Source organism: Rana temporaria, chromosome 12 (assembly GCF_905171775.1).
Source record: "Rana temporaria chromosome 12, aRanTem1.1, whole genome shotgun sequence".
NCBI classification, from domain to species: Eukaryota; Metazoa; Chordata; class Amphibia; order Anura; family Ranidae; genus Rana; species Rana temporaria.
The window spans coordinates 28,658,136-28,684,428 of record NC_053500.1 but is presented as its reverse complement, the minus strand read 5'-3'; the positions used below and the strand labels follow the sequence as shown (position 1 = coordinate 28,684,428).

The following is a 26,293-nucleotide window of genomic DNA, read 5'->3' as shown; positions in this document are numbered from 1 at the left end:
TGACCTGCTGTGTCTCAGCCCCGCCCTTGCCCGTACTGAGGTGAAAACGGTTGCTTTTTTCTTTCTCAAAGTGCTTCTCGTGTAAACTAATTGCTCACCGTGTGCCCTTGAGATGTGGGTAAGCCGTTTTGGATTCTTAGGACCCTAATGTGGGGTGTTTTTTTTTTTTATGTGAAAGCGCAACTACACTGCATCTGAGCACCACAAACAAAAACGTAATTTCATTTATTTTTTCAAAGCAAACGAAAGCAATCCATTCATGTCTCCATGCTTTATTATGCTGAAAAACCACTTATATTGAGATACACGATTCATGTAGCATTTACTTCCTGGAATCCACATGCATTTAGCTCAGGAATCCAGGCAGGAGGGAGTGCTTAGCTGAGAAAGCCCCTCCTGAAGACTCCAGGGATGTATGACATCATTTGCCTAGACTTGGAAAGCAGGAAGTAACTAAAGAAATGTAAAAGAAAAAGTTGATAAGTAAATATGACATACTTTCCTAATGCTAGCAGTATAAAAGTTCTGCTTTAAAGCGGAGTTCCACCCTAAAGTGGAACTCCCGCTGATCGGAACCCTCCCCCCTCCGGTGTCACATTTGACACCTTTCAGGGGGGAGGGGGGTGCAGATACCTGTCTAAAGACATGACGTCACCTCCCGTCCTCCCCCCGTTGTACTCTGGGAACACTCGGCTCCCAGAGCACAGCAGGAGCCAATCAGCAGCACAGCGCAACTCACGCATGCGCCATAGGGAACCGGGTAGTGAAGCCGGAGCGCTTCACTTCCTGGTTCCCTCACTGAGAATGGCGGGGGGAGCAGCAGAGGACGAGCGATCGCTCGTCCTCTACTGCGGACGGCGCTGGACTCCAGGACAGGTAAGTGTCCTAATATTAAAAGTCAGCAGCTGCAGTATTTGTAGCTGCTGGCTTTTAATATTTTTTTTTTCATGGCACATCCCCTTTAAGTACACGAGTACTAAGTAATGTACAAGTGTAACGCCTCATACACACGATCGGACAAATCCGTAAATTTTTGTCCGTGAACTTGGTATGCATACAGACGGCAGAACATTTTCAGCCAAAAAAACACGAACGTAGTGACGTACTACGTGGTTTTTCAGCTCTTTAGCGCCACCCGTTGGGGAACTTCTGCTAATGTGTGATGGTTAGCATTGCTTCTGAGCATGCGTGTTTGTACTTAGGATTTGTGTTTAGTCCAACGTAACACATTTGTTGTCAGACAATTTGAGACAACAATTCCAACAACAATTGTCCGATGGAGCGTACAGACGGTCGGATTGTCCGACAAAACACGTCCATCGGACAATTGTTGTCGGAGTATCCGATCGTGTGTACGGGCCTTAACACTTCTTGTCAAGTTTCTGTAGATGACGCACCTATTCTTTCACACCGCTACATATTCCATTCACCAAGCTTCCACTCATGTACTCCACAAATTTTAATAAAGAATGTGCAGCTGAACAAGAGACAGTATTAAATACACAACATGTATATGTTTCATTTGAGAAGCATGTAAAGTCTTTGTTAAAAGTCTGTTTGCCCTCTAAACGGCCTCTTCTCCTTTATCATTAGTGATTTCAGGGATGTTTCACAGTGGATGAGGGGGCAGCAAAGACTAGGCTGAAGGACAGTCCATGGATTTGAAGGATTCCCCTCCATTTCATGTCAGATACTTGAAGACAAGAACCATGACCACACAGGTGAAAACCATGCCTCCAATCATGATGGCTTTATCTTGAAATGCTCTCTTCTCAATCAGCCGCATAACCGTATTGGACAGACCCAGCATGTTGGCCACATCCAGGATCTTCTTCTGGGCCCCCTGAGGAGATATAGGATGATGGGGACAAGGAAGGGAGGACAGAGGTAAAAGCAAGGCGTTATATGAATGTTGGCTTAGAAGACATATCTATGTATTGTAAATGAGAAGCAGAGATAAAAATATTTTCTTGAATATCATTTTCTAATAACTTTATGTGCCCAATAGTTAGTAGGCTTTATTTATGAAAGGATGTCTGTGTGTTCTCTGTAGCAGCCACTTCAGCTAGACTGAATGGTGGACTTCAAGCCCGTACAAAACATTAGTTGTATGTCTAATTAACTTTAATCTGTATTCCAGGTATGATATATTTATACCTAGGTAAATTGGTGCAGCTTGGAACAATATAACTATGGCCCGGATTCAGATAGGAGTTACGACAGCGGATACGCCGTCGTAACTCTGAGTGTGCGGGGTCGTATCTATGCGTCTGATTCATAGAATCAGTTACGCATAGATTTCCCTAAGATCCGACCGGCGTAAGTCTCTTACACCATCGGATCTTAGACTGCATATTTACGCTGGCCGCAAGGTGGCGCTTCTGTAGATTTACACGAGGAATATGCAAATTAGGTAGATACGCCGATTCAGAAACGTACGTCCGCCGGGGCATTTTTTTACGTTGTTTACGTTAGGCTTTTTCCGGCGTAAAGTTACCCCTGCTATATGAGGCGTATCCTATGTTAAGTATGGACGTTGGGCCAGCGTGAAATTTTCCGTCGATTACGTCGTTTGCGTAAGCCGTTCACAAATAGGGCTGGGCGTAATTTACGTTCACGTCGAAAGCATTGGCTTTTTGCTGGTTAATTTGGAGCATGCGCACTGGGATACGTTCACGGACGGCGCATGCGCCGTTAGCCAAAAACGTCATTTACGTGGGGTCAACCTTCATTACCATACAACACGCCCACTGCATGGAGAATTTGAACTCCGCTGGCTTACGCCGGACCACATACGCTACGCCGCCTTAACTTAGGGCGCAAGTTCTTTCTGAATACGGAACTTGCGCCCTATGTTACAGCGGCGTAACGTATCTGAGATATGCTACGCCCGCCGATAAGATACACAATTGTATCTGAATCCGGGCCTATACCATACCTGGCCGATGGCCTTGGAAGCTGGAAATCACTGAAGTAGACACCAATACTCCAGAGATCTCCACTTGCTTCTGGATCCTGTTCTGAATGGCTGGCCTGATGCACTTTGAACACAGGAGGTTGGCCGCTTAACATGAAAAGCATTCTCTGAATGGGACCCATTTTCTGAATGAATGTAAAGCCTTCTCTAAATGGATGAAGTGGAGAGGCGGGGCAGTGATGTCACACTCTGCACCTTGTCCAATCAGAGAATACTTTGCATGCATCTCACTGAAAAGGTTTAATTATTTGCTTTAAAAGTTTAACTAGTTAAGGATCAGCCGCCGCAGTTATACTGTGGCAGGTTTGCTCCCCTGGGCGAATTGCCATATCTGTACACATGCCACTTTAAGAGCTCTATGGCGTGCACGCAGCGCAACGACGCAGCCGTGATGTCTGCCAGGCACCCGCGATCGCTCCTGAGGGAGACAGTACAGAGATCTGTCAGTCAATCTAAACAAACAGATCTATGTTCGGTCAGGAGAGAGGAGACAGATCTGCTGTTCCTACCGATTATGAACAGCGATCGGTCTCCACCCCCCAGTTAGAAACACTTCCTAGGACACGCATTGAACCCCTTGATCGCCACCTAGTGTCAATCCCTTCCCATGACATTTATACACTAATATCAATAGCTATTTTTAGCTCTGATCGCTGTATAAATGTCAATGGTCCCAAAAAGTGTCCAATCTGTCCACCGCAATCAAAAAAAGAAAAATTATAATAAGAATGCCATAAATCCATCCTCTTATTTTGTAGACGCTATAACACTATATTTTGAGAAAACCAATCAATGTACGTTTATTGCAAAAAAAAATTTACCAAAATATGTAGAAGAATACACATCAGCCTAAACTGAGGAAGAATTTAAAAAAAAATTTAATTTGGGATGTTTATTATAGCAAAAAGTTAAAAATATTGTTTTTTTTCAAAATTGTCCATCTTTTTTGTTTTATAGCGCAAAAGATAAAAACTGCAGAGGTGATCGAATACCACCAAAAGAAAGCTCTATTTGTGGGAAAAACGAGAACATAAATTTTGTTTGGATGCAGCTTTGCACGACCGTGCAATTGTCAGTTAAAAGCAACACAGTGCCATATCGCAAAAAAAAAAAAGGCCTGGTCATTAAGGGGGCAAATCCTTCCGGTCCTCAAATAATGCTTATTAGAGACACCATAATGAATTAACCACTTAAGGACCGCCTCCTGCACATTTACGTCGGCAGAATGGCACGGCTGGGCACAAGCACGTACAGGTACGTCCTCTTCAAGTGCCCAGCCGTGGGTCGTGACCCGGTCCGAAGCTCCGTGACCGCGGGACACGATCGCCGGTGGAGTCCCACGATCGGTCCCCGGAGCTGAAGAACGGGGAGAGCTGTGAGTAAACACAGCTTCCCCGTTCTTCAATGTGGCGCCGTGATCGATTGTGTTTCCCTATAAAAGGGAACACACGATCGATGATGTCACACCTACAGCCACAGCCCCCTAGAGTTAGAAACAGACATGAGGTCACACATAACCCCTTCAGCGCCCCCTTGTGGTTAACTCCCAAACTGCAATTGTCATTTTCACAGTAAACAATGCATTTTTAGCTGTGAAAATGACAATGGTCCCAAAAATGTGTCAAAATTGTCGCTCTCTTTTTTTTTTTTTATAAACAAAAATAAACGCAGAGGTGAAAAAATACCACAAAAAGAAAGCTCTATTTGTGGGGAAAAAAGGGTGCCAATTTTGTTTGGGAGCCACGTCGCACAATTGTCAGTTAAAGCGATGCAGTGCCGAATCGCAAAAACTGTCCGGGTCCTTTAGCTGCCTAAAGGTCCGGGTCTTAAGTGGTTAAACACAAACTGGCACAGGTTTACTGTACCATGGTAAATCTTATACCCTTTTATAAATAGGACCCTTCGATCTTTCACTGAAATATTAGTAAAACTGTCATTCTAATAATTACTGTTATTCATATAGAAGGTTTGTTCACTGAAAATAATGTGGCGTCATGTGTTTACATGTGCATATTTTTTTTTTTTACATGGTTTTCAATAAAGCATGTAATAAAGTGCTAATTGCTCATGTGAAATAGAGTGACCCTGTACAGTTTTGAGCCCCAATGACCTGCAACTCCTGCTGCATGAACTAGGTCTTACAAGCATTTGCTGAAATCCTGGAAGGGGGCAGGAGCAGGTTGATGGGTTCCACAAATGCGCAGTATAAAAGCTTCTATGAATTTTGGGGATCATGCATGGGAGTACTGGTAGTCCAACGATCTCCGCTTACTACAACTGCAATTTATAGGCCATCCTGACCCATTTATACTCACTGTGCCCATGTTCCCCCGCTGCTCAGTTGCTCTGTTGTGACTGCCATAAAATACCTGGCATTTCCATGTATTTGGAAGAATGTGATATCCTTTCATGATGTAGTACTAGTCCTTAAATCTAAGTGGCCAGTAGTCAAGCATTAACACTGTCATGTGAGGGAGAGGTGACTTCGTTGGAGGATGGACTTGTAAGTGTCCATTGTTTTTTCCTCATTGAGCAAAACAACAGAGTCTATAAAGTCAAAGGCCCGGATTCACTTACGCCGCTTAAGGCCCCGTACACACGAGAGGATATCCGTTTCCAGCGGATAAATCCTCTGGCGGATTTGGATCTGATGGCTGTACACACCATCAGATCGAAATCCGTGCGGAATACATCCGCGGTGACGTGCCGCGACGATGACGCGCGCGACGCTGGAAGGTAAATACTTCCACGCATGTGTCGAATCATTACGACGCATGCGAGGGAGGGGAGCGGATGGACTGATCCGGACTGTACAGACGATCGGATCAGTCCGCTGGACTGGATTCCAGCGGATAGATTTTGTAGCATGCTACAAAAATTTTATCCGCTGGGAATCCGTCGGCTGGATTTTTATCCGCCGGGAAATGTCCGCTCGGACGTACAGACGACCGGATCTATCTGCTGGAACTGATCCGCGGATCAATCCCAGCGGATAGATCCGGTCGTCTGTACGAGGCCTAAGTGTAAATATGCGCCGTCGTATCTATGCGCCGTGCCCATAAACTGAGATACGCCTGAAAATAGGCTTCGTCCTACCAACGTAACTTTCCTACGCCGGCGTATCGTGGGCGCATAGTTACGCTGGCCGCAAGTGGCGCTCCTATTGATTTCCTATTCAAATATGGAAATTCGGGAGATACGTCGATTCACGAACGTACTTGCGCCCGGCGCATAATATACGCGGTTTGCGTAAGTCGTACGTCCGGCGTAAAGTTATTCCCCATATATGAGGCGCAACTCATGCTAAGGTATGGACCAGGGAACACAGCCATAGTATTTTATGTTGTTTACGTAGTACGTGAATAGGGCTGGGCGTAGGTTACGTTCACGTTGTAGGCAGTGATCCGTCGTATTTTAGGGAGTAGTTCCGACGTGATTCTGAGCATGCGCACTGGGATATGTCCACGGGACGGCGCATGCGCCGTTTGTTTTAAGTACTTGTATGGCACTCGGCCCATCATTTGCATGGGGTCACGCCTCATTAGCATGGCTCACGCCCACTTCCTCTTACGCCGAGGGAACCCAGCGCAGTTTGGGAGGCAAGTGCTTTGTGAATTCGGAGCTTGCCTCTCTACGCTACGTCGGCGTAGCGTATATTAGATACGCTACCCCGGCATAAATATGCGCCAATGTATGTGAATCCGGGCCAAAATGTTTTGAGAGAAGTGAACAGTCTGCAATAGATTACCTCTTTCTAAAAAAAATTCTAGATGTCTGGACATCTCTGGCATCAATACTTTAAGTCACTGACCCAGAAGAAGCATGGAGCCAGTGAAGTCATGAGTATTGTCAGAACTTTTAGTTTGCAAACATGTTCAGAGACAGGGGTTGGTTTTTCTTTACTAAAGGCAAATCCACTGTGCACTGCATGTGTACTTGGAAGTTCAGTCGCTGTAGATCTGAGGAGGACATGCAAGGAAAATTAAAAACAACATTCATGCACGGAATTGGATGATGGAAATCAGCAGAGCTTCCCCTTATTTCAGATCTACAGCCACTGCACTTCCAAGTGCAATTGCAGTGCACAGTGGATTTGCCTTTAGTAAATGGACCCCAATGACTCCAGGAGATTCAGGATCAATAGGCAGGCCATGTCTCTTCAGGTTTTTATAGTATAAATGCGGACTGGATGTAATAAGCAGTTGTGGGTCATTTCTTCTTCCCAGTAAGACCAATTACTCAACGCCCCATCTTGGCCAACTGATTCCCCACCTTTAAGGTCTTCCTTTGGTCCCTCAGCCCTTCCAGTATACTGGTACCACTCCCCAGGAGGTCGTCTATGCCTTGGTGTGCGTTACGGACAGAGGAGTTAAATTGAAGGGTCTCATCAATGTGTATTGAGGTCTCTGAATCCTGTGTGAGAGATTGGTAAGTGACTGCACTGATTATTTGTTCTTATATAAAACATTAAGGGTTTCAGTTTTATAGCATTCTTATAGATAATACCCAGAGGTCTCACATCTGTCTACAGTGAACTGGTAGCAATAAAAAAGACAATACAGTAGAACTGTTATTCTGCAAAATATTGCAAGAAGTTAATCATTACCAAATGTTTTGTTATGAAGGTTTTAGTGTATTTGGGAAGGGTTAGGCCACATACACAAAGCATGTCACTCTGTATATACCCCATGTCCAAATGAACAGGTGCCACGTGTAGGACAACAGAAACCCCTATACAGCTGCTAATTAGTCACACCTAATGGCTAGTCACACCTTATTAAAGCCTTGGTAACATGTTATACTCCTCTGCTCTGTAAAGTGATTTTGCACAGAGCAGCCCTGATCCTCCTCTTCTCGGGTCTCATGCCTGGCTCCTTCCGAGTGCCCCCAGAGCAAAACAGCAGTTTGCTCTGGGAGCACTAAAGCAGGCGCACTCCCAAGCCGCGACTCTGCGTGTCCATTCACACAAAGAGCTGTGGCTCGGCACCACCTCCGTCTCCTGATTGGCTCACTGGCTGTTATTGACAGCAGCGGGAGCTAATGGCTCCCACTGCTGCCAAAAGGCAATCAGGAGTGCGAGTCCCTGGACAGGCAAGGCTCTCATGAACATCGATGAATTGAGAGGGGGCTGCTGCACCACAGAAAGTTTTTTACCTTCATGGATGAAGGTAAAAAAAAAAAACCTTGTGCCCTTACAACCACTTTAAGCTGGCTATAGATAGTTCAGGAACAGATTCCACCATCCACACAAAAATGGTGCATGGAGGAATTCCCGTCAGGACATTGTACACTGATCAGCGGCTGCAGCTGGTGATCAACAAAAGTTTTCAAGCTTGTCCAATTGGCAGAAGTCAATCTAATGATCAAACGAGGGTGGCCACACATGAATCAAAATCCAGCCAATCCCTGTGAACTTTGATCCGTCTATAGTTAGCTTAACTCCCACAACCTAACTATCTAGTGCTGTCATAACAACAAGCAAGAATGACTAAGGAAGCAAAGAAAAGATCCTGGCTTACAGGGATGGACTGGCCATTGGGACCACAGGGAGTTTCCCGGTGGGCCGATGGCTCAGTGGGCCTGCTTCAGTGACAGCGGACTGCTGCCCCCCTCTGCTCCTCTGTCTGTCCCTTCCCGCAGCGCTCACCTGGGGGGGGGGGGGGAACAAAGAAGAAGGGGGAGGACCAGAGGAGCAGGGGGGATGACAGAGGAGCATGGGGGGAGGGGACAGACAGCTGACTCAACAGCTATTGCCTGGGAGTTTCTCACTTCTGCCTAATCTTGTCCCATAAGGGGGGGGGGGGGGGGGCACCAAACTGATTCTTTGCCCCGGGTGAAATAATGTCTAGCTTCCCCACTGGTACTGCCTATAAGAGTACCAGTACCAGCCGTTCTACTCTAATAAAGTAGAACGGCTAGTGAAGGGGGAGAGGGGGCTTGGGTGGCCGGGGGAGGGGTGCGGGAGTTGTCCGGCCGCCATGGGAGAGACCTGTCAAAGTGGGCCAGTCTGGATGAAGTCCAGGGCCAAAATTCTGTCCCAGTCCATCCCTGCTGGCTTATCAGGACACATCCAAAATACATTAAAACCTTCATCACTAAAACAAACAAGTACAGTGCCTACCTTCTATGCCCTCTCCTTCTAAGCATATGTCTACTATGAAAGTTACAAATGGACTAAAAGGAGAAGTTATGTGACAGAGCAAAAAAATTTGGGATGAACTTCAAGTAAGATTAAATAGCAGACCGTGTGCAACTATTACACTGGGAAATGAGCATGAGCTGCAGACATGTTCGTATATCCAATTAGTAACGTCTGGCTGATGATATCCCACAAATAGTATTCTTTTTAGTGTAAAGTAACGTGGAAGAACTAATGCTAGGACTGCAGAGTAAACGTGTACCATATCTACACACCCATGCTAAAATCTCAGGTTTCTGTGATGTAAAAAAAAAAAAAAAGGAGACAAAGATAAATCATTTCAGAACTTTTTACACCTTTAATGTGACCTAGAAACTGTACAACAAAACGGAAATCTTTTAGATGGAGGGAAGTAAAAAATTAAATAAGATGGTTGCATAAGTGTGCACACCCTTAAACTAATACTTTGTTGAAGCACCTTTTGATTTTATTACAGCACTTTTTGGGTATGAATCTATCAGCATTGCACATCTTGACTTGGCAATATTTGCCCACTCTTCTTCTTCTGTCAGATTGCGAGGGCATCTCCTGTGCACAGCCCTCTTCAGACCACACCACAGATTTTCAATTGAATTCAGGTCTGAGCTCTGGCTGGGCCATTCGAAAACTTTAATCTTCTTCTGGTGAAGCCATTCCTTTGTTGATTTGGATGTACGCTTTGGGCCGTTGTCATGCTGAAAGATGAAGCTCCCCTTCACGTTCAGTTTTCTAGCATAAGCCTGAATGTTTTTTGCCAATATTGACTAGTATTTGGAACTGTTCATAATTCCCTCTACCTTGACTAAGGTCCCTGTTCCAGCTGAAGAAAAACAAACCCAAAGCACGATGCTGCCACCACCATGCTTCACTGTGGGTATGGTGTTCTTTTGGTTGGTGATGTGCCAAACATATCTTTTGGAATTATGGCCAAAAAGTTCAACCTTGGTTTCTTCAGATCCTAACATATTTTCCCACATGATTTTGGGAGACTTCAGATGCGTTTTTGCAAAATTTAGCTGGGCTTGGATGTTTTTCTTCGTAACAAAGGGCTTCCGTCTTGCCAATCTACCCCATAGCCCAGACATATGAAGAATATGGGAGATTGTTGTCACATGCCAGTACTTGCCCGATATTCCTGCAGCTCCTTTAATGTTTCTGTAGGCCTCTTGGCAGCCTCCCTGACCAGTTTTCATCTCGTCTTTTCATCAGTTTTGGAGGGATGTCCAGTTCTTGGTAATGTCACCGTTGTTCCATATTTTCTCCACTTGATGATGACTGTCTTTACTGTGCTCCATGGTATATCTAATGCCTTGGAAATTCTTTTGTACCCTTTTCCTGACTGATGCCTTTTAACAATGAGATCCCTCTGATGCTTTTGTAAGTTCTCTGCGGACCATGACTTTTGCTGTAGGATGCAACTAAGAAAATGTCAAGAAAGACCTACAGGAACAGCTGAACTTTATTGAACAGAGGCACTTTAAAATGATGGCAGGTGTGTACCGACTCCTATTTAACATGAGCTTGAATGTGATTGCTTAATTCTGAACACAGCTACATCCCCAGTTATAAAAGATGTGCACACTTATGCAACCACATTATTTTGTTTTTACTTACCCCCTAAAAGATTTCAGTTTGTTTTTCAACCAAGTTGTACAGTTTATAGGTCACATTAAAAGGTGAAATTATTTATCTTTGTCTTGTCTTTGTGTAGACTTTTTATAGCCACTGTAAATACAAATGATTATATGCAGTGAAGGTATGGGGTCTCTCACCACCCAAGAGATTCTATAAGGAGATGAGGGTTTTAAAAATGGCACCAAAATTTGAACTCAGTTGGGTTTTATATTTAATTTTCCAGGAAAATGAAAACGGGGATCAGTCCATTATTTCAGTTTCTGGTGGATGCTGGAGAGTTAAACACTGGCTATATTAGATATTAGGCACTTCAGCATTTAGATACCGGTTTGTGAACAGGAGGATATAAAACATAAAGAGAATACATTTTGGTGCCACAGAGGGGGGGTGAGACTATGGCAGAGTAGGGAAGAGGCAGGAACCTTTGAGAAGTGTAAGGCTCCAGGAAAATCCAGGGCCGATTTAATCCTGATGAAAATGGGGTCGTTGGCCCGGACCCAACAGGTAAGAGGGGCACATCACCCAAATGGTCCTGGGGTCCAGCTGATCATAACTGTAATCAGGGCGGCAGGACCCTTAGGCCCCTTTCACATTGAGGCGTTTTTCATGCGGCACAGCGCTAAAAATAGCGCTGCTATACCGCATGAAAAAATCGTGCCCTGTAGGCTTCAATGTGAAAGCCTGAGGGCTTTCACACTAAAGCGGTGCACTAGCAGGACCGCTCCAAAAGTCCTTCTAGCCGCATCTTTGGAGCGGTATAGGAGCGGGGTGTTTACCGCTCCTATACCGCGCCTTCCCATTGAAATCAATGGGAAACCGCGGGAATATCGCCCGCAATGCACCTCTGCAGAGGCACATTGCGGGCGGTATTAACCCTTTTTCGTCCGCTAGCGGGGCTTAAAACCGCACCACTAGAGCCCGAATATCGCGGTAAATACGACGGTATAGCGGCGCTAAAAATAGCGCTTCTATACCGTACCCGCACCTCCACTGCCCAATGTGAAAGGGGCCTTAGTCTCATACTCTGCCTACAAAAGGGGTAGGGTGAGAGGAAGGATCCCACTGCATCAATTACAGTGATGGACAGAGGGACTTATGCAGGGCATAGCGGGCTATAATACATATACATAATGCAATTTTATTTCCTTCAACCATGGATTGAAGGAAAGAAAATTGTTCAGTTTCCCCAGACCCATTTTGTTCTGCCAGAAGGAAGCCTTCCCCACTGGCATAATACAACAATAACTGCTGGCAGCTATAGCCATCGGCGGTGATCGGGCAAAAAAAACCCAGACAGGCTGGTTGTACTGATGTCAATAGATCGACTTCGGTACAACCAGCTTGCCCCTAGACGGATTGAAATTAGGCCGATTCCTGCTGAAAGCAGCCGAATTTTAGATTTGTAGGGGACCTACCCATTAGAGATTTTAGCCTGGACTTTAATAAACTGGTCCTAGATGCAGCTGAGGGGTGAACAATTCATATGTCTATGGTATGAATAAATGTAGGCAATTTTAGAAGTGAAACTTACATTAGTGGTGTAATTCCGTGTCAGCAGCTCCTCACGCTCCTTATCCTGTTGTTCTCTGGCATAGCGCCGATGTTGAAAGTTTCTCAGCGCTGTCTGCAGATGCTGCACGTCATATTTCAGCTGGTCTACCCGGCTATCAAGATAAAAATAGCAGAAGAAGGGTTAACTTATTATCCACACTGGGAGTTTTGCTAAATCTCATGCTGGTGTTCATCTTTTGCACATGCTTGGCTTGCTTCTATCTAAATCCAAAGACCTAAGACATATTTAAAATGACACAAGTCTAAGCCTGCAAAAATGCAGATCAAGGTGTTTAGTGGCTCAAGCGCTGCTCTCTTTCCAAATTGACTGGAGCATTTAGAGAGAGTGGTTGCAAAACACTTAAATGATACGACAAAAGGCTGCAGTCCTACCAAAGTAGCCCCCCTGCAAAAAGCCTAGGGAAGAATTGTATTGGATGATATAGCGGAATGGAGACATGGATCCATGTCTTACACTTTGCAAAGCATGCTGGTCTTTCCAATAAGTAAAGCACTCTACCTGCATGCTATATTTTTTGGTAGCCTTTGCAAAAATACATTTGTTTCGCTGAAAGCAGTGAGGAAGGAGGATGTGCACCTCTGCGATTTATACCGCTGCCTGTTTCTAACAAAAGAACAATGAGAAAGTGCCTATAGAGAGGACTGAATGCACTGAGCTTGTCACCTGCTGGCTGCAAATGATGAACACAAGCCTTAAAAATATTTTTTGGGACTGAACATAAAATAATAATAATAATAATAATAATAATAATAATAATAAATTGTGTATATATAAATCTATTTATTATTTTTAAATATTATATATATATATATATATATATATATATATATATAAATGCTTTGATATACAAGCGCTTTGGATTACAAGCTTGTTTCTGGAACGCATTATGCTCGCAAACCAAGGTTTTACTGTGTGTGTGTGTGTGTATGTGTGTGTGTACACACACACACACACACACACACACACACACATACATACATACATACATATATATATACACACACACACACATACATACATACATACATACACACACACACACACACACACACACACACACCTTGGCTTGTGAGCTTAAAGTGGGAGTTCACCCGAAAAAATGTTTTTAACATTAGATTGGGCCTAATTACGGGAAGCAGAATCGGGTGTTTTGTTTAAAATCAATGCAGTACTTGCCGTTTTAGAGATAGATGTTCTCCGCCGCTTCTGGGTTTGGTCTTCGAGACTGGGCGTTCCTATTTAATTGACAGCCTTCTGACGGTCGCATACAGCGCGTCCCGATTTGCCGAACGTCGGTGCGGCTCTATACGGTGCTTGCGCACCGACGTTCGGCTACTTTCGGAAACTGGTGACGCGCTGTATGCGACGGTCGGAAAGCCGTCAATCAAATAGGAACGCCCAGTCCCGCAGCCCATACCCGGAAGCCACGGAGAACATCCATCTCTAATACGGCAAGTACTGCATTGATTTTAAACAAAACACCCGATTCTGCTTCCCGTAATTAGGCCCAATCTAATGTTAAAAATTGATTTTTTGGGTGAACCTCCACTTTAATGTGTTCCAGAAACAGGCAAAGCACTTGTATATCAAAGCATTTTTTACAGAGTATAAAAGAGAAGAGAGGCGCCTCTAAGTGTAGCAATAAGTTGCTAAATGTAGTACCTTCATTAAATGTAACCGTATTGCTGCACTTAGAGGCTCCTCTCTTCTTTTTTATACTCAGTTGTGACATGACGCTACTCTTATATCAAGACATCGCTTGTATATCAAGGCAAAATGTATTAAAACATTTTGCTTGTCTTGCAAAACGCCCTCAAACCAAGGTTTTACTGTGTGTAGTAGATAATAGATAATATTATGTATGTATGTATGTATATATATATATATATATATATATTTTCTTATAAGTAATTTGTTATTGTACATATAATTAGTTAGGACCAAGTTAATTTTCACAACATCACACAGCTAATAAGTACATGATTAGTGCCAGCTCTAATTTATTTTTCTCAGCAATAGCAGGTAGCTCGCAAGTGTTTATAAACAGTTTTAATAATAAATTATATATACCGTATGTATGTATGTATGTATGTATGTATGTATGTATGTATGTATATATATATATATATATATATATATATATATATATATATATATATATATATATATATATTTATTTATTTATCGTTTACTGCAAGCAAAGATTTGCCATTTCCCAAATATCTCTTTACGCAGGCAAATCTCAATTGCTCATTTCCTGGCTGTGCGGTCCTTTGTCCTGGTGCTCCGTGGGTTAATGGAGGTAACTACCTGCTCAGTATGGAAACTTGACTTGCTATCACAGAACCATACACAGGAAACCTGTTTCAAGCCCTTCTCCTGACCTGACTCATTTAAAAGCTTCCCAAAACCGCCCTGGGGGTGTGTGTGGAATCCGAAGCGGGGGGAAGTGTGCATGCCAGCTACATAAGTATTCCAGTTCTCACTCCTTACCTCCCCCTCTCTTTAGTAAATTATTATTCTTGTCCATTTCCAACCCTTTTTGAAGTCCAGGTTATAACAGTAGATAGGATCTGAGGCATTTTTCAAACCATAAAAAAAATAATTAGAATTATGGAAGCAGAGAATTGTAAAGAAATTATTTTTGCTTCCGTTTCATACCAGTAAATTTATCTTCTTAACCCATTCCAGGTAGGTTCCTGGCTGTATATTACAATAGGTGCCATATGTGAGTCATGTGGGTAAAAGCGGATGACAGGAATAATGTAGATCATTACAAGGTTGTAAAGGGCACCAACTGGTCTCCAATGTAAAAGTTGTCTTTGGACAAATGCTAACAATTTTAGGAAATGTGCGATTTCAACTGAAATTTACGTTTTTGCTGACTGTACAATTTCTGCGCACTCTCCATCTCATTAACCAACAACTACGTAATGTAAAGGTCCAATGTAACAATCCATTACATTTTTATCCAAATAGGTGGACCCTTGATAGATTTATTGTAGATGAACAAATTTAGAACTGGAAATTGACCATTTCTTTCTGACAGATGATCATTTTGCATTCCTATTTTTCAAGAGCATAGGGCCAGATTCACATACAATTGCGGCCGTGTAACGTAACCTGTTTACGTTACACCGCCGCAAGTTTACAGTGTTAGTGCCCGATCCACAAAGCACTTATCTGTAAACTTGCGGCGGTGTATCGTAAACACGTCCGGCGCAAGCCCGCCCAATTCAAATGGGGCGGGTAACATTCAAATTAGGTGCGCTCCCGCGCCGGACGTACTGCGCATGCTCCGTTCGCAATTTTCCCGACGTGCTTTGCGCGAAATACGGCGGCGCGACGTGTTTGTGAATCGCGACGTGCGTAACGTACTTACGCCAGGAAAAAAAAAATTTCAAAAGTGACGCGGGAACGACGGGCATACTTTAACATGGTGGAGTAATTTTACACCATGTTAATAGCAGCCCTAACTTTGCGACGTGAAACTAAGACTTGCGCCGACGTAACGACGGGAAAAACCTTTGTGGATCGCCGTAACTGCTAATTTGCATACCCGATGCTGGAATACGACGCGAACTCCACCCAGCGGCGGCCGAGGTACTGCATCCTAAGATCCGACGGTGTAAGTCAATTACACCTGTCGGATCTAAGGGCTATCCATGCGTAACTGATTCTATGAATCAGCCGCATAGATACTCTGAGAGATACGACAGCGTTTCAGAGAAACGCCGTCGTATCTCTTCTGTGAATCTGGCCCATAGACAATATGTATGCCAATTTCCTTTACCTGGAAGCATAGATTTAAAGTAGTATTAAACCCAAAACTATAATATATTGAAACTTACCGATCATTAGATGTGGTGGCTGCATTTGTTTGTTCTTATTTTAAGGCTCCCCCCTCCCGTTTTACCTGGTGATGTGGCCAGTAACACACCTCCTTTATTAGAGTGCCCCCATTCTGGATGAAGGAGCACAGGGGCACCTTTGGACAGCAGCATTGTTAATCTGGAGGGAGGGGACTGTTAGATGCACTAGCAGATTTCGATAATTTACCAAAATAAAGCTTAACTTCAGCGAACACTTTATAGACAGTTACAGGAAACTCTGCAACTGCTACATCTACAGGACAGCTTGTTCTTTTGAAAAATAACAGACAAAATAAAGGAAAAAAGCCTAAATAAGGAAAATTAATGCAGCCATCACATGTAAGAACTGCAATATAATAAAGGTTTGCTTTTGGGTTTATTATGGCTTTAATATACATTTTTCTGTCCCCCACCTTTTATTTAAAGCAGGAAAGGTAAAAAGGAGAGTATTGCAACAAAGCTGCATTTCAAATATTTTAAACATCTCAGTTGCATAAATTAAATTTTTAGCAAATAAAAAAGGGAGTTCTGCTTTAACATAGGATTTGTTTGGGAGAAACAAAATGTTAATGCAAAATATTTAAACTTAGCGCTGCTCCTAATTATCAAATAAAACTACGATTAATGTGCAATAATTTTTTATTTTATTTTTTATAATCTTGCAATCATGAGTGAAAGCCATATAGGTAAAAAACGCTGCCTTGGCATGCTTTCAGCCGTCACTAGAGCTTCTGAAGACGCCCAGTGGGAGGGGCGAAAACGCGCCAAGCAGGGACAAGATACACGAGACCTGGTGAAGGCTGAAAGCATGCCAAGGTTTACCTATATGCCCTTTCTTGGATGTAAGTGCATTTGTTTTTGATTTTATAATAAACCCAAGCAATATTACGCTTCATCTCCCTCATCATTCAATATATCATACACCTGTACCACCAGAGGTGCAGGAGGGAGATATCCAAGCCATTGATATAGGAGAAAGACCTTACATTTTTAAAGCATATTGCTGGTTAAGGGGACCCAGGAGGGGCGCACCGATGGGCACTGGAGTCCTCACAAGCAGAAGGTGAACATGTTTGACACTTTATTTTTCATGGATGGACTTTTACTCATGATTGCACTATTATGAATTTTATTATTGCACTAGCACTTTAATCATAGTTTATTTGATACTTACACCGCCAAGTTTAAATATTTTGCATGATCTTCTTGTTTTTTTTTTAACCTTAAAAAAAAAAGCAGCAGTTCTAATATATTTAATTTATTTATTTACATATTACCATAGCGCGAGTATTTATACATTTTGGGCCATATCCTCAAATGAGATACGACGGCGTATCCCTGTTTCTATCTTTGGAACTGATCCACAGAATCAGTTTCCAAGAGATAGACAGAAGATCCGACATGTGTAATTGAATTACACTGTCGGATCTTAAGGATGCAATTCTAGGCCGGCCGCTAGGTGGCGAGGCCATTGCGGCCGGCGTAGAATATGCAAATGAACACTTACGGCGATCCACGAACGCTCCGACGGGCCCGTCGCTCTAATGCTACGTCGTTTACGTCGAGTTACGTCGTGTAAAAATAGGGCTGAGTCCTATTTGACTAAGCCCTATTAAGTATGGCCGTCGTTCCCGCGTCGAAAATTCAAACTCTACGTCGTTTGCGTAAGACGTCCGTGAATGGCGATGGACGCCATTTACGTTACCGTCTAAGCAAATGACGTCGGAGCGATGTCAGTTAGCGGAATGCACGTCGGGTAAGATACCCGACGGAACATGCTCAGTACGTCCGGCGCGGGAGCGCGCCTAATTTAAATGGGACTCGCCCCATTAGATTCGGCACGCCTTGCGCCGGACGGATTTGAGCTACACCGCCGCAAATTTCCAGGTAAGTGTGTTGTGGATCGATACCTAACTTAGGAAATTTGCGGCAGTGTAACTTAAATCACTTAAGTTACGTTGCGCTGCGGGGCTGTGGATTTGGCCCTTTTTTCCTAAAAAAAATTGTTAGACTTTTTTTTTTTGGAGAAAGATGGTTCAAGGGAACATTATTGATACGTCTATCAAATGTGATACTTGAGATCAATAGTAGCTAAAGTTGACTAAAAAAATCACTGTCTGGGACGGACATAAAATTATTTGACAAAAGTGTTAGACAGCCGAAAAACGAATATTGCATCAGCCACTCAATTTTCTTAACTTTAGATAGAAAAAGAATGGTTAAAACCTCAGTTGTGTGTTTTTTTTGTGTCCCCATCGGGGATATTTACCCTCACTTTCCGATTTGGGCATAGTGCCAGACTTGAGAAGTATATGCGAGCAGAAGAAACCAAGAGCCAAACAATCAGTTCAAAAGTCCATATATCCTTTATTCTTGACAGAGAAATCATGACCAGTGTAAAAACAGTATCCGAAGCATTGGGGCCAAGTCCCCCTTCATCAGGACTACAGGAGAGTCAGGACGCCCAAGTAACACACAGCTCCTTTCTCTATCTGCAACGTAGAGAGCGCCCTGACTCTCCTGTAGTCCAAGGGAGGGGGCGAGCATGACACTCCACACCAGGGAGAAAGCCTTGCATTACTGTGTGGAGTTACAGACAGAAGAACAGGAAGAGAGGATTTCTCAGAAGAAATAAGGACATTTAAAAGCAAAATGGAAGGATGAGGTAAGTGAAAGAGGACTGCACTAAGGTAAAGGAAGCCATTTAGGGGGAAAAAAAATTGGACCTTTACAACCCCTTTAAGTTCAAAGATCTGCGCAGACTACCTGTATTCCTACACACCAAACCATGCCTATATGGAGATGGCTTTGTGGATAGGGGCACACTCATGCTGGAACAGAAAAGGGCCTTCCCAAAACGGTTACCACAAGGTGTTGAAAGTGAACAAAAAAGGTCTTGTAGCATTAACAGCTCTCTTCACTGGAAACACCTGAACTCAGTAATTTGAAGGGTTGAACTTTGGCCATAGTAGGTGTGATTGTGAGGTGTCCTCAGAGTAAAGTGCAAAATGTTGCACAAGTAAAGGATTATTTTAAATGATGGAAGCACATTGTGCAAAGGTGAATAAACTATTGTGAATTGGGAATTAAGGGAGACGATGGACACTCCAGTGATTTAGTGTTGTACTCACAGTTTGGCATTCTGCCTTTTGCTGGGAGGCTCTTTGCTACATAGGATCTCCAAACGCTCCAAGTTACTAAAGATCTGGTCTATTCTTGCTTGAATTTCATTCTCCACGACTGGTAGGAAATTAAAAGGGAAGAAGAACACATGACTAATTTTGAAAACGTTCCAATCCATACACATGAGAGATATATATATATATATACATATACATATACATACATACACACACACACAAATCTCACAAAAGTGAGTACACCCCTCACATTTTTGTAAATATTTTCATGCGACAATGCTGAAGAAATTACACTTTGCTACAATGTAGGGGGAGAGGGAGAGGATTTTTTTTCTCTCTTTTTAATATGTAAAAGAAATCTTGGTGAAAAAAAATCTTATCAATATGTGTTAATGTTTTAGAAACTTTGTTTATATGTACAATTAGAAGTTATACAAATACATGGGGGGGGCAGCCATATTTCCTTCTTACACAAAAAAGGCTACGCCTACTTATAACTGTGAAGTTAGGTCTGCTTCACTGTGTTAAAATTAAAGAGTGGTAGACGAGGGGCAATAAAGTTAACAAACATTTACTTCACAGTAAAAAAGGTGGTTTTGTGGGACTTTGGCTTGGCTCACCTGACCTAAAAGGAAAAAGTAGGGTCAAGGCTTTCTCAGCCAGACTTGTCTTCTGGGTCACAGGAGTGCATTTATTTTTTCCACTTCTGTGACTGAGATTTAGCTGTCAGAGGGCTAAAACCCGCTGTCAGCTAATGTCACAGCGCCGCTGAGTACCTGAAACAGCTGCTTCCACCCCCTTCACAGCCTGGGGCTCCAGTGAGTGCTGGAGGGGCAGAGCAAAGAGCCGGTGACTGACAGTCTCTCTGCTCAATGAAGGCAGAGTCATGTGATCGCTCAGTTCCTGGACTTGGAGATGGCGGGGGAATAGCTGCAGTATCAGACCAATGCTGCAGCCAGTTGAGTATAAAAGTTTTTTTTTTTAATTCCACACTTCTCCTTTCAGCCACAGAGGAAGCTGCAGCAATGAAAGCAAATTGGGGGGGGGCTGGTCACTGCCAGGTGTTTTTCACCTTAAAGGGGTTGTAAAGGGTCATGTTTTTTCACCTTAATGCATTCTATGCATTAAGGCAGGGATCCTCAAACTGCGGCCCTCCTGCTGTTGTAGAACTACACATCCCATGTGGCATTGTAACACACTGACATTCACAGACATGACTAGGCATAATGGGAATTGTAGTTCCTGAACAACTGGAGGGCCGTAGTTTGAAGATCAGAGCATTAAGGTGAAAAAACATCCAAGGATTAGCCCCCCCCCGTTTACATACCTGACCCCTCAAAAGTCCATGCAATGAACGTGCTGGCTTCCAGGCTCATTCATTGGTTGATTGATAGCAGTGCATCCATTGGCTTCCGCTTCTGTCAATCAAATCAATGACGCCGGGAGGCGGGGGCCGAGTGATACAGTTTGCGGCTATAGCCGCAGGCTGTATCACGGGAGCGCGCCCGTAAGAACTAACCCCCCTGGGAGATAGCTCCCATGAAGGGGGTTATTTTTTGTGGGGAGGAGCCGAGACAGCCGGTGAGGGAAAAACGAGCTGCACAGTGGAGGCAAGTATAACATGTTAAAAAACACAGGAACCTTTAGTGTTTCTTTAATGCATTGGATGTATTAAGGTTAAAAAACACTAGGGTTTACAACCCCTTTAAAGTATAAGTAAATGCAAAACTTTTTATTTAAGTTTTGGGCAGAGTGGAGATGGATTAGAACACCTCCCAGTTGCAAGGAGTCAGGAGGGGGATTACAGGACAGACGATTTCAAGTAAGAAAGCAGTCACCAGCACAAGGGACACGTCTCATGGAATGTAAGTACGATCACAATTAATGTTCCTGCATCGTATACATACGGGCTAACCATCCAGGACACTTACGATGTACGGACTGTTTGTCAGCTGTCTCTAGACGTCCCATATGAGACTGAACCTCATGGACATTTCTACGAGAGAAAGTAATAGTAAATAAGAAAAAAAAAGCAGTAAAATATAGCTAGCAGTCATGCAACTATATAAATTGCAAATAACAAGCATATAGATCATAATGTTGGATATACTTTCTTTTTGTGCCTTACTTTATTGCACTTTATGTATTTGAACATCAATAACATTTTTTGACTTGGAGGTTCAATTTTTTATGCTGGCCATTTCTTGAATGAGCAATAAACACCCGACAGGGTCCATCTCTTACATTTTCAATGTCTGCTTATTACCTAGGCACGGACCCTGGACAAAATCACATCAGTAAAGCCTCACCTTACCTATCCCCTCCAATTCTGATGCACTTGCCTTGAAGATAATGATGTCACTGTGCCCCGCCTCAGGATCCTGGAAAAACCTCCAGCACAGGAGTCCATTCTTGTGGCCTTTGGGATCCTTATTTTTTTGGCCCCTGTCAAACAGGCCGGATCCGCTTTTTCTTAGATGGGAATCCCCAGCTGAGCGTCCGGATGACAGGCCCGTGCTTGCTCCGCTTATGCATAGCGGACACAGACACAACTCATTCTGCTCTATGGGCAGTCGGATATAAAATGGACCAGCTGTCTATTTACATTTTATTTTTTTGCTGGATGGAAGTGTAAATGCACACAAGTCAACTTGCATCCGACGGCCCAAACTCTGCCAGAAGATAGGTGATATGAACCTACCACAATATCAGCATATGTGCTTTCAAGAAAAATTTAGACCAAAACTTCCCGTCCCACTGTTTGTAATAACAGCCGAGCAGCTGCTGAGCCACATTGGTTGTTATCACAATAAAGCCAACCGTCCGCTCTAAAAAACGGTACCGGGGTGATGCCTGCAGCTGTAGGCATCACCCCGGTAAAACCCTGTGAAATGATATCAGTAAGTTTTTTGACCGATACTTCTAAAAAAAGTTAATATCGGTCGCACCAATAATCGATCGATCCCTAATAAAAACTAGAGGTAGACCGATATGGGTTTTACTCCGGCCGATGCCGATATTTAGAAATTGGGGCCCCACTGAAATCTCACCCAATGCCCCGATCTGGAATAACCCTACCTTAGATCACCTATACAAACTGACGGATCCCTTTGCGTGGTCGAAGTATGGCGTGAAATTAGTCTCCCATATTGTTTCGCAGAACGCGCTGAGGCCCTTCACTGAGCTTTCGTCCGAATTTAATTTGCCCGCTCACTATTATTTCAGGTACCTCCAACTGTCGCATGCTTTCTCGGCGCAGTTTCCTTTGTCCTCCTGTATTGTGGCCCAGTCGGAGTTGGAGAGGACGCTTAGATTCGATTGTGACGTGAAGCCCACCTCGCACTTATACTCCTACCTCCTCTTTGTGTCCCTCCCTCCCCTTGACGGGCTGCGAGCCAGGTGGCAAACTGACATCCCCACACTAGATGCAGACGACTGGGATGACATATGGGACCTTCCCTTCACTACGCTGGTGTCGGTTCGTGACAGACTGGTGCAATACAAAATAGTACATAGGGCATACTTCACCCCCTACAGGTTACACAAAATGAACCCCGCACATTCACAGGAGTGCTGGCGGTGTGGCGCCTCCCCGGGTGACTTTTCGCACATTTTCTGGCAATGCCCAGAGGTGGTACATTATTGGGAGGCGGTGTTAGAACTGACTAATAAAATTGCTGGGACTCACCTGCCCCCAACTATGGAGATATGCCTTTTGGGCATAATAGAAAACCTTGTCCGGACCTCAGCAAAACGCACCTTAGTTAGCCTACTGCTCTTCTACGCCCGCAAGAATGTGGCCATGCATTGAAAAAAACCCTCGCCCCCATCCCTGGTGCAGTGGCGATGCCTGGTGAATACCAGTCTTCCCTTATATAAGGACACATATGCCAACCGTGGGTGCCCACAAAAATATGATAAAATATGGCGGGTCTGGGTGGAAGAACCGGAGACTGCTGGTTAAAGCATGGTCTCGGAGGTGACACCTCCCCTTGCCCCCCCTCCATTTTACATGTATAGGTCGGTCACTGCAGATCTTAGCCTGTTCTCATGTTTACACTGCAGAAGTTGCTATCCTTTTGATGTATCAGCTGTCTCTCTTGAAGAGTTGTAGGACGTTGAGCTGTCTTTGTCTAGTTTTGTCTAAATGTGCTATGTATTGTGTTTGAAATCTTTCAATAAAAATATAAAAAAAAATAAAAAAAAATTGGGGCGGCCGATGGCCGATATATGATGCTGATTTTTGTGGCCGATAAAAAAAAAACCCTCACCCACTCCACTCCTTCCTGCTTACACCTCTCACTCTAGCACACACTTGATGTCCTCAGTACAGATGGCACTGGCAGGTGGCACTGGTTTGGAACTGACAGACGGCACTGATTAGCAGTGGCACTGACATATTGCACTGGTAGGTTTCACACTAAGCCGAGTGTAACTAACTGTGTGAAACTAACAAAGAGGAAAGAGGAGCTGTCAGCTCGATGTCGGGAGTGGGCGGGACCCAGCAGCTAAATTACACCAGCCAATGATTGGGCTGCTTTAGAAAGGGGCGGGGCCACCTACACGTAGCGGCCCGTCCAGATACCATCCCATTGGCTGGTGTAATATAGCTGCTGGGTCCTGCCCACCCCCGACATCGAGCTGACAGCTCCTCTCTCCTCTCTGTTACTTGTCAGTTTCACACTCAGCGCGGCGCTTGATGCTGCCAGAGCCACCGTATGTGGAGAAGGGCGGAGGAACGGCGGTCAGTGTAAAATATCGGCCTAATTTTGATAATAATCAGCCGATTTATCAAAAATGGCCAAATATCAGCCAATATATCGGTCTACCTCTAATAATAACCAATCATATTCTATCTACAGCTTCTTCAGTAAGACCCGGTTCACACCAGTGCGACTTCAGGGCAATTTCAAAGACGCAGCTCAGTGCGATTTAGATCTCCGATTTCATTGCAGCTCCATTTAGCAGAAGTCGAAACAAGTCGCAATAAAATAGCAAAAAAGCAGGAACCTTTTTCAGAATCGCAGCCATTTGAGCGTTTCCATTGCCGAAAATAGGGTGTCGCTTAAGATGTGATTTTGAACTGTCAAATCACATTGGTGTGAACGAGGGCTTAGAGCAGAACTATACTCACCCTCTCTCTCTCCAGCACTGCGATGTTCCAGAGCTCCCAGGTGGCTGCTGTCATCTTTAGCCCGATCGATTCGCCAACCGTTTCCCAGTGGCGGGCCGTGGTGATGTCACTCCTGCGCATGCGCCGAAGTTCATTCAACTCGGCATTGCCACAATTCTACACTGAGCTGTACGGACACAGCTGTGCCAGCTTCTGTCTGCTCCAGTCTTAGTAAATTACCCTCTCAGAGTCCACTGACAGCGAGCTGCCATCTTTATAAAGTCAGCTGTCATATTTCTATGATCACAGGTTCCCTTTAAAGTAGAAATAAAACATCCCCCCCCCCCCCCCCATTTAGGATAGAGCAAGTGTGGGTAATAACCCCTGCCAGATTTATTTTTGCCATCTGTGTCCCATAGGGGAGATTTCCCATCACTTCCTGTCCCAAAACAGAAAGCGAGAGGAAATCACCACAACTGGTGTCCCCACTGGAAGATTTACCTTCCCTTCCTGTTCTGGTGACAACCCACACATTTTACTTTGACTTTTAATAATAATGTTAAGCAGTACAATCAGAGATGGTCAATCCCTAATGGCGACACAGACAGAAAAATAAACCTGACAGGTGTTCTAATCCCTCTTCACTCTATCCAAATAAATATATATACAAGTCCAAAGCAATCAATAACAATCTATATCTCCTAACACTATGCCATGTAGTCCAGGCTGTCAGTGCCATGCCCCATCCCTGTATGAATCACACTGATCCCTGTGCTCCCCTATACATCTATCAGATCACTCTCCTGTCTCCCTGCCTGTCACACACACTCACTTGTTGCTCTGATGATAGAGAGCCTCCATGGCTCCAGCTCCTGCCTGCAGCCACCACTCAGCGCTCGGCAGTCGATTACTTATCTATAGGTAATCAGCTGCTTTTTTTTTCCTTCTCCACTTTGGCCGGCACACGTCATCACTTCCGGGTTCCGGCAGAGCCCTGCCGCTGCCGGTCTGTCTACATCACTGCCTGTTTGCGTTCCGTTGTTGAGTTGGGGCGTAGGGCAAAGGCAGCCCATTGTCTGACTGGTTTATTTTCCTCGGATAGAAGTCACCGCAGTATGGTGAAGTTCTTATCAGAGAAGGTGTTTTTGTCAGGCAGTACTAAGACACCTCCCAGTGGGGTATAGTGGGTTGCTGCTATGGGAACGCTGGTTTGGCGGGTTTTTTGTATGTACAGGTGGTGGAAAGCTGGAGAGGTAACCTGTGTGGTACATTAGCTTCTGTAGGACTACAAGTCTCAGCATGCTGAGGCCAAGAAACAGTGGAAGTTGAATGTCACAGCCATTTTTGGGCTGCAGTGGTGTGTTGGTTTACCTGACTGGTCACAGGAGCTATGTACAGCTGCCCATAGAGTTCAATGGTTGACATTGAGTATATGGCGGTGATATTATAAATGTTAGAATAGTATACAATTAGCCCGATTCAGTAAGAGTTAGGCCGGCGTATCAGTAGATACGCCGACCTAACTCGGAATTTGCGCTGTCCTAAGTTTAAGTGTATTCTCAAACAGAGATACACTTAAACCTCTCTAAGATACGACGGCTTGCGCCGTCCTATCTTAGGGTGCAATATTTAGGGTGGCGCTTCCATTGCGGTCGGCGTAGAATATGTAAATCAGTAGATACGCCTATTCACGAACGTACGCCCGGCCGACGCAGTACAGATACGCCGTTTACGTAACGCATTATCAGGCCTAAACTTATTCCATCAAATAGCTGGAATAGTAATGTTAAGTATGGCCGCCGTTC

The 26,293-nt window shown here is 44.1% G+C and overlaps 1 protein-coding gene across 2 annotated transcripts; it reads right to left on the bottom strand.

Moving 5' to 3' along the window:
• Positions 1-1,444: 1,444 nt before the first annotated feature.
• On the bottom strand, positions 1,445-25,484 carry GOSR2 (golgi SNAP receptor complex member 2). 2 transcript variants are annotated; one of them, XM_040331330.1, is made up of 6 exons: positions 25,321-25,483; positions 21,307-21,371; positions 19,367-19,475; positions 12,322-12,454; positions 7,250-7,390; positions 1,445-1,843 (listed from the first exon to the last, which is right to left on the bottom strand). In XM_040331330.1, the coding sequence occupies exons 1-6, from the start codon at positions 25,347-25,349 to the stop codon at positions 1,682-1,684; spliced, it is 639 nt and encodes a 212-aa protein (XP_040187264.1). In that variant the 5' UTR covers positions 25,350-25,483; the 3' UTR covers positions 1,445-1,681. The 2 variants fall into 2 exon arrangements, with proteins under 2 accessions (XP_040187264.1, XP_040187265.1); XM_040331331.1 differs by lacking the exon at positions 7,250-7,390 and having other exon boundaries at positions 25,321-25,484.
• Between the last annotated feature and the right edge of the window lie 809 nt (positions 25,485-26,293).